The sequence below is a fragment of the Lolium perenne genome, chromosome 7, assembly GCF_019359855.2.
Source record: "Lolium perenne isolate Kyuss_39 chromosome 7, Kyuss_2.0, whole genome shotgun sequence".
NCBI classification, from domain to species: domain Eukaryota; kingdom Viridiplantae; phylum Streptophyta; class Magnoliopsida; order Poales; family Poaceae; genus Lolium; species Lolium perenne.
In genome coordinates this window covers 70,689,493-70,701,941 of record NC_067250.2, presented here as the reverse complement: position 1 = coordinate 70,701,941, position 12,449 = coordinate 70,689,493, and the positions used below count along the sequence as shown (strand labels likewise).

General features: G+C 46.3%; 1 protein-coding gene across 2 annotated transcripts; it reads right to left on the bottom strand.

The window, feature by feature from the left end:
- Nucleotides 1-1,401: 1,401 nt before the first annotated feature.
- Nucleotides 1,402-11,420, bottom strand: LOC127317141 (uncharacterized WD repeat-containing protein C2A9.03). 2 transcript variants are annotated; one of them, XM_051347663.2, is made up of 10 exons: nucleotides 11,184-11,420; nucleotides 10,776-10,962; nucleotides 10,123-10,281; nucleotides 9,957-10,043; nucleotides 8,721-8,855; nucleotides 8,518-8,628; nucleotides 7,696-7,787; nucleotides 7,431-7,536; nucleotides 2,204-2,290; nucleotides 1,402-2,117 (listed from the first exon to the last, which is right to left on the bottom strand). In XM_051347663.2, exons 2-10 carry the CDS (start codon nucleotides 10,941-10,943, stop codon nucleotides 1,701-1,703), a joined length of 1,362 nt encoding a protein of 453 aa, XP_051203623.1. In that variant the 5' UTR covers nucleotides 10,944-10,962; nucleotides 11,184-11,420; the 3' UTR covers nucleotides 1,402-1,700. The 2 variants fall into 2 exon arrangements, with proteins under 2 accessions (XP_051203623.1, XP_051203622.1); XM_051347662.2 differs by having other exon boundaries at nucleotides 10,123-10,290; nucleotides 11,184-11,419.
- Nucleotides 11,421-12,449: the final 1,029 nt, after the last annotated feature.

Here is a 12,449-nt window from a genome sequence, read left to right as displayed (position 1 = left end):
TTAGGTGCATCGGTTTGGGTTCTCTCCGGGGTTTCGATCTCGTAGAGGGCGTGTTTGACCTTAGTGGTGTTGTTGCCTTAGTGGCCTTGTTGCCTTTGTGGTGTTCTAGCCTTTGTGGCCTTGTAGCCTTTGTGGCCTTGTCGTCTTTGTGGCGTTGTAGCCTTTGTGGCGTTGTTGCCTTTGTGGAGTGTGGTAGCCTTTCTGGTTTTGGAGCCGGTTGTGGCGCGTTGGTGTCTTGGTGGCTTTGTTGCCGGTGTGGCATGTTGTAGTCTCTTGTGGCCTCGTACGTGAGAGCCTCCGTGTTGTGGAGTTGCCTCAAGCTTGATACTTGGGAGTTTGCCCAAGCTTGTACGGGTTTGGTGACCACCCTCAAGGGTCCGTTAGTGGATCGAGGCTTTCCTCCTTGGAGGAAAGGCTCGAGGAGAATACGGTGGCCCTAGTGGCTCATTGGAGTGCCTCGTGCCTCCACACCGCTCCAACGGAGACGTAGCACCCTTGGGTGTGAACTTCGGGATACATCGTCGTCTCCTCGTGCACCGGTTACTTCTCAACCCAAGCTCCTTTACCTATGCACTTTACATTGTGATATCTATCATGTTTGATGCTATACATAGCTTGTTATCACCTTGTTACTCATCATGCTAGCATAGGTTGTTGGTGCTCTTAGGCAAACCCTAGTTGATAGGCTTTGAGCTAAACTAGTAAACACATGTGTAGTTTTATTCCGCCTAGTTTAGCTCTCAAGTAGATGGCAAGGTCAGTTCTCCAAATTGTTCAGAAGTTTGCAGATTTCATTCGAGAGTGGATTTTATACTTACACGCATGGGTGTAGATGTTTTCATCACTGTCCATTTATTTGTTTTCATCACTGTCCATTTATTTATCAAGATTTATGCTTACTATGGTAGATGAAAAGATTTCTTTCTCTCTACTCTTTTTATCAGCTACACGACAACAACAACGTTGTGGGGCGAATGTTCTCTGGACCAGCATGTGATGACTTCCCGGCTGTGGAGGGGCTGTCTCCGAGCCAAGGCGTGAAGGGGGCAGTGCCAGCGGCTCACCACCAACCTGTTCGGCCCGTCGGTGTTTTCAGGGTCCTTCTGGACTTGGTGTAATTTTTCTTTTCTTTTGTCCTGCAAAAAAATGATGTCGGCATCTATCTATGTTGAGGCTGAAGCTTTCTTTTTGGAAAAAAAACTTACACTAATTCAAATTACTCCTTCCGTCCTAAGAAGTTTGTCTGATTTATCTACTAATAGCATCTAGATAAATCACATTTTAACAAATCTCCGACAACCTTCGTGCAAAAGGTTGTCTAATTTATCTACTAATAGCATCTAGATAAATCACATTTTAACAAATCTCGGACAACCTTCTTGCGACGGAGGGGGCTCAATGTCTATAACAAGCTCAATTACACAACTAAACCACGCCACAACCGCAGCACAGCATTTACTGCAGCCACAGGAATCCTGTTTCCGCCAGCATGAGATGTTCACAGACAAAAGTTACATTCTAGCCCTAGAAAATCAACTTGTGATGATTCCTACCCCAAGGCAAGCTATGCCAGTATACATTTGTTTATGTACAACATAGAACATGATACATGAATTATTAAGAACCACCAAGTTATGTCAGCGCCAATTGAAATCACCATAACCAAGACATGGGAGGGTCGACACATGTTAGCTTTGACCTTAATAAAACAGCGAGTCAAGGTACGAGCGGTTATAGAGACGGTCATATTGAAGCAGGCTGCCGTAGGTCCTATCCCAGACGCCGACGAAGAGAGTGCCCGTGTCTGGGCTGAAAGATATACCAGATATCTCGCCAAAGAAATCCAGCTCTTGCCTCTTATTGTAATCGCTTTTGACATCGAAGATGTGAACAAAGTCTGCGGGCTCCGCTGTTGCCAGGAACTGGCCGTCCGACGTGAAGCGGATGGATCTTACAGCACCAATGTTGCCTCCCAAGACATGGAGGGACTGCGAGAGATTTCTCGCGTCCCACACCCGGCATGTCCTGTCTTGATTCCCGGTGGCAAATGTCCGGCCATCAGGGCTCCAAGCAGATGCGAATGAGTAATCCAAGTGACCTTTCATAGAATGAAGAGTCTGTCCAGATATAAAGCATTAGATATTAACTATAGGATACATACTCACAAGATGCTTTCACCTGACAATTGTTCATGTCGATTTACCTTTCCTGAATTAGCATCAATAAGCAAAGCATCTGGGTCGTCCCCAACAATAACATTAAGCTTTCCGTCAGGGCTCAGAGACGTGTGCTGTGCCAATAGAAGAATCAGTTATTATAACTATACTGCAAAAAGTAAAATGAACTCGCCTTCTTTGCTGAATGCTAGCACGCAAGAAATTAAGAAGTATCCAGACAATAGTATATTATCAAGAAAAGTTGCCCCTAAAACTGGCAAATATACAGTTGAATCCAGGATCAAGGACCATCTTATACAGCGCCAAGGCCACGACATGGACAGTAATGAAAGGAGCACATTCTGCACAAGTAAGGCTTAGAGATCAGCGATATCAAATTTAAATAATCCCTCCGACCCTTGCTGTAACATGTGAATAGACACACTAAAATGTGTATAGATACATCTGTATCTAGACAAAAGTGAGACCCCTATTTTTAGACGGAGGGAGCATTTCATTCGATTAGTGTTGTGGGCCCTCAAGATTGTGATATGGAATGTGCATGGCCTCAATGCTCTGGGGCGCCGGCTGGCCATCCGTGCGCTGCTTGCTACTACAAACCACCACCATTGTATGCTTTCAGGAAACAAAGATTAATTTGTTCTACTCGGGCTTGATCTTGGAAACGCTCGGTCCTGATTTCGATGATTACGTGCCGGCGGATGGTACTCGCTGCGGCATTCTTCTGGCGTGGCAGGACGATCGCTATCACCGATCCCATATTCACCACCAACGCCCTGTCGGCCAAGGTCACCGCCGCCAGTGCTGCGCCATGGTGGATCCACAGGAGGACGCCAACAAGATTCCTTTCCTCCAGGACTTGCGTGATCTGCATGTGGATTGTCCTGGCCCATGGATGATTTACGGTGACTTTAACCTTATCTATCGAGACGAAGAAAAAAAAAACGACCATCTCGACAGGCGCATGATGGGTCGGTTTCGCCGCTGCATCAACGACCTCGCACGCTGGCAAGTGCCATCTTTGCTGCCTGGCGTCGGTCGTCTCCGACCACAACCCACTTCTGCTGGACTGCGCCCCCTCGCCCCCAGTGCATCACCGGTTCCACTTCAAGGATTTTTGGCTGCGCCTTGATGGATTCCAGGAGGTTGTGGCCGAGGCCTGGAGCTCGGTTGGCAACGTGCGCCACAAGCTTGCTTGCGATCTGTAGAGAGCTGATTCTCCGGTTCGACAAGGCTAGGGAACTGAGGATGCTGACTCTATGAAGTTTGGCTGCACAAAACCCTGAACCTTTCCCACCTTGGCTACGCCTCCCTCGAGCGCACGATTGCTCGCCAGGGAGCTAGGATTGCCTTCCTAAAGGGTGGGGACGCCAACATGGCCTTTTTCATCGTCAGTGCTCGTATCGCCACCAGAAAAATGGCATCCACAACTTCTTCGTGGACAATCGTGTGCTGGACCAGCCAGCAGAGATGGCTGAGGCTGCCTTCGCTCATTTTGACGGCATGCTGGGCATGGAGGCGCGGCGTGACTGCTCCCTCAACCTGGAGCAGTTGATCACCCCGTCTCCTGACCTTGCGGAGCTCGACGAGCCTTTCACCGAAGCTGAGATTTGGGCCATGATTAAGCGGCTGCCTGCCCGCAAGGCGCCTGGGCCGGATGGATACACCTCGGAATTCCTGCAAGCATGTTGGCCCCTGGTCAAACATGACGTCCTCGCGGTTTTCCTGCAGCTCAATGATCTGCGAGGCAGGGGCTTTTGCAAGCTCAACCAGGCGCTGCTCACTTTGCTGCCTAAGCACCAGGAGGCGCAAAAACTGGGCAGACTTCCACCCTATCAGCCTGGTGCATCTCATCGGCAAAGTGGCTGCCAAGGTCTTGTCGCTGCGTTCGGCGCCGAAGCTCGACGACCTAGTGAGCAAGAACCAGAATGCCTTCATGGGCGACCGCAGCTTGCACGACAACTTCATCCTTGTCCACCAATCTATGCGCCTGCTACACCAACTGCGTGCACCGCGAGTGCTGCTGAAGCTCGACCTAGCCAAGGCTTTTGATACCATCTCCTGGGCGTTTCTCTTCGAGACCTTGCAGCGATATGGTTTCGGAAGCAAATTCCTGGACTGGCTCGCCATCTTGATGTCAACCGCAAGTACGCGCGTGCTCTTGAACGGCTGCCCTGGACCCCCAATTTGGCACCGGCGTGGGCTGCGGCAAGGAGACCCCCTCTCGCCGCAGCTTTTTGTGTTGGCGGTCGACATGAGGAGGCTCATCAAGCACGCCGCCGACATTGGCATCCTACAAGCGCTGCACTCGTCACGCCCCATCCCGGTGATCTCCCTTTATGCCGATGACGTGGTGTTGTTCTGCCACCCTTCTGTGGCTGACATCACCGCCGTTAAGGCGATCTTGCGGCTGTTCGGGAGCATCTGGCCTGCAGGTTAACTATGCCAAGAGCTTGGCGACCCTGCTCAACTGCGACGCCAAGGCAGCCAACATGATCACGGGCACGCTGGGCTGCCTAGTTGCGGAGCTGCCGCTAACCTACCTGGGGATCCCGCTAACGATCAGACGCTCTACCAGGGCCCAGATGCTGCTGCTGGTGGAGTAAACTGCGGCTAAGCTGCCCATGTGGAAGTCCAAGCTCATGGACCGCTCTGGTAGATTGACGATGGTGAAGGCGGTGTTGGCAGCGATCCCAATTCACCAAATCCTGGTGCTACAGCCGCCCAAATGCATCTTATGGCTTCTTGAAAAGATTCAGCGCGGATTTCTATGGGAAGGGCATGCGGAGGCCAGCGGCGGCCACTGCCATGTCAGTTGGCGCTCCGTCTGCCGGTCAATCTCTCTTGGCGGCCTCGGTGTCCAGGACATGGAGCGGGTGGGGCTGGCTTTGAGGTTGCGATGGCTATGGTTCAGCAAAACCGACCAAGAAAGGGCCTGGAGTGGTCTTGACTTGCAAACCACGCAGCAGGAGCAGAGCCTCTTCTTCGCCTCGACGCATATGATCGTCGGTGATGGGCGCTCTGGCAAGTTTTGGGAGGACCAATGGATTAACAGCCGCGCCGTCAGCCAGATTGCTCCAGAGCTGTACACTTGCATCCCGAAGAGACGACGGAAGACAACTCGATCGCGGCGGGATTGCATGCTCACAGCTGGGCGCGCGACATCCACGGTGTCCTTGGAATCCGCGAGGTTGGACAGTACCTTCTGCTCTGGAGGCAGGTCGAGTCGATCTCCCTCACGAACCAGCCTGGCCAGCTGCTCTGGTGTTGGACCGCGAGCGGCGCTTACTCGGCGAAGTCCTCCTACCTGGGTGCAAACCACGCAGCAGGAGCAGAGCCTCTTCTTCGCCTCGACGCATATGATCGTCGGTGATGGGCGCTCTGGCAAGTTTGGGAGGACCAATGGATTAACAGTCGCGCCGTCAGCCAGATTGCTCCAGAGCTGTACACTTGCATCCCGAAGAGACGACGGAAGATGACCTCGATCGCGGCGGGATTGCATGCTCACAGCTGGGCGCGCGACATCCACGGTGTCCTTGGAATCCGTGAGGTTGGACAGTACCTTTTGCTCTGGAGGCAGGTCGAGTCGATCTCCCTCACGAACCAGCCTGGCCAGCTGCTCTGGTGTTGGACCGCGAGCGGCACTTACTCGGCGAAGTCCTGCTACCTGGCCATGTTCCACGGCTCCAGAGCTTGCGCCTCGTGGAAGCTCCTCTGGAAAACCTGGGCGCCCCCACGCGTCAAGTTTTTCCACTGGTTGGTGGTCAAGGATTGCTGCTGGACGGCGGAGTGCCTTCGCCGGCGCGGTCTACAGCACCACCCTCTTTGCTTGCTCTGCGACCAAGAGCCGGAGTCTATGCAGCACCTCCTACTTGTTTGCCCCTTCTCGAGGCAAGTTTGGTACGACATCCTGTCCTGGCTTCGGCTCGCTTGTAGGCCTCCTGTCAATGAGGCTTCCCTGAATGACTGGTGGATCATCGCGAGGCAAACAACGCTGAAGCCAATGCGCAAGGGCCTGGCCACAATGACGCTTCTGCTGCCTTGGATGATTTGGAAACACCGCAATGCCTGCGTCTTCGAGGGTGAGCGACCCTCAGTCTCTGGCACGAACGAGAAGATCCAGGCCGAGGCGTCTCTCTGGGCTAGGGCGGGGGCGCTAGGGCTACGGGCCAGCCTACCTGTGGACTGGGATGTTCACAGGGTTTTTGTCGGTTTCGAACGCTATAACACACCTCCCTTGTGAGGTGTGATCTTATAAACCCTTCTTCGTTGCAATGAAATGAAACGCAATGTCATTGCGTTTTCTCAACAACAAAAAATCGCCATCTTGTAGACATATTTCTCGTCTTCCTTTGTGCCTAGTCCCTCATATAGCTCATCATAGGCCCGCCTCATGTTTTACTCACGGCTCGTCATGCATTCTTCTTGGCCTCTTTGTACGCCACCGTGTTGCTTGTGCTTCTATCGTGGTGCCAACTCTTGTAGCACTCCTCCTTGATTCCTTCATAGCCCTTTGAACACCCTCAGTACACTACCATGTGTCCATACCTTCATGCTTCTTACACATTGTCATCCCAAGCGCCTCGCTATCTACCTTATGAATGCAAGTTGTCATCTTCATACGCATGTTATCTGCACCTCCCTCTCTGCCCCATGGTCCTTTCTTGATCATCCTCTCCCTAAAGGTCTGTTGTGCTTCCCCTTTGAGCTTCCACCATTTTGTTCTCGTGATTTTGGCGCCTTCATCCCGCATCACACAAGTGTGAAAGTGAAATGTTGCGCCACAACACACTCCACAGGGATCAACTTGCAATACAAACAAGCCATCCTATCCATTTTTTCTAGTGAGGACAAAGTCAATATGACTAGAGTGTTGGGCAAGGTCACTAAAAACCAAACATCTCTATGTTCCTTAAACATCGGCAAAACACTGAACAAAATGTAAAGGATGCACTGAACAAGGATGGAAACACAAAGTTCACTTAGTACCATCAACAATTATATTTGCATGGCTTTATGAGCTTGTCAACACTACAATAACAAAATGGAATGATAAATATGATTTACTAAGATAATTTTAGAAAAATAAGATTTAACATATAAATCATATAAAAGTGTGGTTTACAAAATCATCTCACGAAGAGACAAAAACATAAGAGGATTGTTAAGATAATTAAGATAATAATATACGATGCTCTAGGCAAAGTACATATTTAAAAGAAAGTAAATGGCAACGCAAAAAACAAAACTTACATTTACTGGCCATTCAAAGCGGAAATGCTTATATAACTGGTATCTTTCCATATCATACTCTCTTACACCGGAGTCATTAATAGCTGCGATGAAGTGAACAGCACCACTGAAAACAATATGGACCAGAGAACACCATTAATACTGTCACTTTCAAAAGAAACTTTGGCAACAGTTATAAGAAGTTCCAGAAGAGTAATCTTGTTGCTACAATCCAGCTAGCTTATTTCGACAAAGTTGAATCTTTACAGCCAAGCATAACACTTACCTAGAAGTACTGAAAATTTCCACTGCATTGGTAATTGCATTCTCATCATATGTTGTCCGGCAGCAATAGCTTATTCCTTCCTGGTTGAGGTTCTGCATCAAATTAACAAAGGTTAACATCAAGCAAAATATCACAAGAGCGCACATACAGAAAATAGCTAACAGCATGTTCATACACATCCCCACAAGTAAAAAAAAGAGGCAATGGGGCCTCGCTATATTTCCGTAAGAAAGATGGAACCTCATCATATAACAAGATCAAGTTTAAGATAGTGGGTTCAGTAACAAACAGTGACAAATTTCCCTTTGGTGATTATGCTGTTAACTTTGATGAACTTTTGCTGATTTTTATCGGTACTCCTTATGGCTCCTAATTATTTTGCAAGTGGGCTGGGTGGTCCTGACCACCTGATGGCTACTCCCCTGGTCATGCAGAACTTTAGATTGCACAAAGAGGTTAGCGCCAGGCGCCTACAGCTTTGCAGGAACTATGCCCAAGGAGAGGTCGGTTCCGACATTGTGAAGCAAGTGAATAGGGGGTAGGTGTGCAGAAGCTCGAAGGTCAAAAAGGTGCTAACAATGGCCAGTTCGCCGCATGAAAGGTGAACTGGTGTGGTAGGGAGATTGTAGCATGGTGGGTGAGGCAGGAGAAACACAGGTGATGATCAATGGTACTGTGGAGTGGACCAGGGTGAGATCATTGTCGCGACAAGATGCAGCGATCCACAAGGTTGGGATCTCCCTATCATTTGCTAGATTTAAGTATTAAACTACCCGGAAAATTTAGGGTGACTGCAAAAACAAAGTGATAGAAAGACCTTACTTTACATATTAGCTCTCCTTGGAAACCACCAGCTACTAGCAAATTATCCTTGACTGCCATTGTGCTAACTTGAGTCTGAGAAAAGCCTTCTAATAAACTTCCTGCATGCTTCTGCAATAAAACAATGAATTGTCATCAACAGAGGTAGTAAATTACAAACAGAAAAGTAACCTTGAATGAAAATTTAGCAACTATAGACCTACCTCATTTGGTGCAACATGCCCTTCGACATTCATAATTTCTGTGTCCGCACTACTCAAGGCCGACCAGTGTCGTACCGAGTAATGTGATATTAGGTAGACATCATGTTTTGATGTAGCCCATACTAAATTTCTCAGCTACACATAAATTAACTCAATTAATTTGTTATTGAACACCAAATACTTCAGAAGAAAAATAAAGGAACATAACCAAAACTGACAACAAGCAGCCTCGATATTTAATTTAACTAACTGAAACAAAATTACAAGCAGAATCATGAAACAGATAAGTACTTGACCACGTTAAAACAATAATTTCAGTAACTTTATTCAAATATAATAATAGCAGGGGTGAAAAATATACCGATGTAACCAAGCCAAACAGAGTCCAGAATTTCATAGTTCCCGGTGGATTTTATCTTCACATAATCAATCCAATAAATACAATAATAGGCACATTAAGATACACTAATAATTGAAGATACACTAGGTACCCTTTCAATTAATTCTTTAATCTTTATACTCCAGAGTCCCGAATTTCATAGTTCTCGGTGGATTTTATCTTCACACGATCAATCCAAAACAAATACAATAATAGGCACATTAAGATACACTAATAATTGAAGATACACTAGGTACCCTTTCAATTAATTCTTTATACTCCAATATATCTACAATCAGAGGCTGGCATGGTCATATAGACACCAAGCGCTACCCTGCCCATGACAATATGACAAATAACTACTAGGTCCCCTAGAGAACTAACAGAAATAGGCATGGTACAAAAACAAATGTACTATTATGAGCTAAAGTGGTAGACCCAAAATAAAAATTGCACATACATTGCAAGTGATCATAGAGAACTGAAGAAAAGTCGAAAGAAGGTTGGTTAGGATTTAGGAAGTTTTTTAGATATCCATCTAAAAGATAAATAGACAATTACACAGGTAACAGCACATTGGATTACTGGCTGCTGGGAGCTTGTTGTGTAATGCTGCAGTAGTTAGGTATGAATTTTACATTGTTATGGCATGATTTCTTGCACTACAGCACTTCCATTAAACTATAGAATCACTGCAACTGAACAAGTACACCGTTTCAGCTTTGGAAAAAGTTTCCATCGTCCTGGTAGTTGAATAAGAATAACTGACTCTCTGGTAATACTTTTATAGCAACCATGTTTATAAAAATGCAGGATGTAATATGTGAGTGTCGAAACAAGGACGTGGCAGCACTCACCTGAAAGTGTAGGATAGTTGATTTTACTTTTCTAGTATTTCGGCTGAACTCGTAATACTTTCCGCCCTTCTCAGTAGATTTGCATAGCTGTTTTACAGAAGTGTCAATCACAATGTAAGTATATCTTCTCAAGCAAAAAAAAAATTAGCTCATCTGAAATAAATACCTTCAGCGCTCCTTCTGCAGAATTAGGTATGTTCTCGTAGTTTTTGTACTCCACTAATCTTCTCGCCCTGTATTTTTCTCTGGTAGTCGCCAGGCGAACCCATGGTATTCCTTGAATATCTTTTCCACGTCTTGCTTCTTCCGCTGATGTGTCAGATGCCTTATAGTCCTAAAGCGACAACATATTACTTCTAGAACATTACAAAGACTATATATGTAATGGGAACAGTCAAACAAAGATTTATGCAGAAACCAATTGACACCATATTTATCTTGGCTCTCATGGCTCGAAATACAAATAACAACTTAAAAGGTAAAAAAACAAATGGATTTTTCTTCTTTCATTCTACCTCATTGGACTGCACTGATATGTACTCTAAGAAGTTTTGTGACAGTTCAGAAATAAAATACGTAAGACAAAGCAGGTTCGAGAATTAGACCCAAGATATGTAAAATGAGGCTTCTGGTAGTTTTCTGCTTCCTAATAGTAGTAGGTCCTAACTTAACATAGAAGTAAGTCAACATTCCCAGCTGCATATCTATCCCTCCTCTGCTCAATGTGCCTCCACAAATCAACAACACGGGCGTAAATTAGCTTAACAACATCCAAAAAGAAGCCTGCGCGATCAAATTTAACCGAACGAGAGGGCATACCCCCTGGGCGTACGCGTCGTCATCCCCATCATCTTCGTCAGAGTCGGAGTCATTCCTCGCCCCATGTCCAAGGAAGTCATCGCCATCCGAGTCGTCATCCATGTTGTAGTCATCCTCCTCCATCGCCTCCGCCGCATTGTGCTGCTCCTGGTGGTGATGATGAGACATGCCTTGGCGGTTAAGAAACCTGCACACAGACACAAGGCCGTCATGGTTAATCAGACAACGCAAGGAAACACGAACTATATAATTCAGAAGCTCCCCAGAGCAGTTCCCCCACCAGGTAGCACTGATATAATTCAGCAGCCATGAATTCACAACCTAGTGCTAAGATTCGACTGCTAGCATCAGAGAAAAACACTAGGAAAAAGAATTGAAACATCCGGGGCGAGGATAGGTCTTCGTTACCGAGAAGAGAAGAAATCCACGGGGGCGGGCAGGCGGACGCACGGATCGATCCCCACACCAATCAATCAGGTGGAGCTGGCCGGTGGGAGGGGGAGACGAATCAGACGCGGCACGGTTTGAGCGGCGGCGGCGCGAGCGGCGCGGTTGCGGTGGCGGTGGCGGTGGCGGAGGGGTTGGGGAATTTGACGGCGCCGATACGAGAGAGAGAGAGAGGCGGTATGGCCGATAGAGAAGGAACTGATTATATCAAATATAATTTGGATTCGGAAATTGTTTCTGTTCTATTTTGAACTCGTCTGACCGAATTTGTATTTGGTCGTATAATTGCCTATGTTCGCGTGCGTGGGGAGTCTAGTGAACATTTTTTCTCTTATTACAAAGGGATATGTTAACCTATGTTTCAGAATTGTGGTCTTTTAAAAAAAAAACAAATTACAAACAAGCTCTTATAATACATATAAACACTCATCTATATAAACGCAAGCATGCACATTCTATCTATATCTATATGAGCATCTTGCAGAGACGAGTCAGATAGACTAGCGGGTCTTGTGATTGATAGAGTTACGTACCACATATGTCTCGTTATTGATGGAAATATCATCTCTCAGTAAAGAATATTTCATCTTTATAACATTAAATATGGAATTTAATCCCTGGTGGGTTGAGGTCTTATTACCCTCCTAATCATCCAACCACATGTAGTTTTTTTTATAAAGCTAAATTAGCATTTCAAACAATACTTTTTTTCGAACCAAGAAAATATCATCTTTATTGTGTTCCATATAGTGTCAAACAACAATGTCGTGCAAGTGTTTTGAGCGCGCCGACGCAAACTATCGCAGATTTGGAGGAGGTTGCCTGCACCGGTGCCATTTAAACAACCTCCTAAAATATTTTGCCCATTTCTCGATAAATCAGTACAAACGAGAATGCAACCCTATAAATAAGGAAATAGTTTTATTACAATCTAATTGAAACATAAACATTAAATATTGCACAAAAGAATTCAAATAGATAAAGACTTGCCATGTGTGTTCTCTTTTGTCACGCACAAATATTTCACTTGGTCATCTTGGAGTTGGCAATGAACTAGCCTTTCTATAACATCCTCCAAGGTGTTCTCAGTTTTAACAACATTAGTAGGTAGGATTCCTACCAAATTTTTAATTAAATTGCAGGCTTCCAAAGCTGGAGCATCCAGAAAATTATCATTGTGAGAGTATCCAGAACATATAACATAAAAATTTCTAAGGAGGATCATGG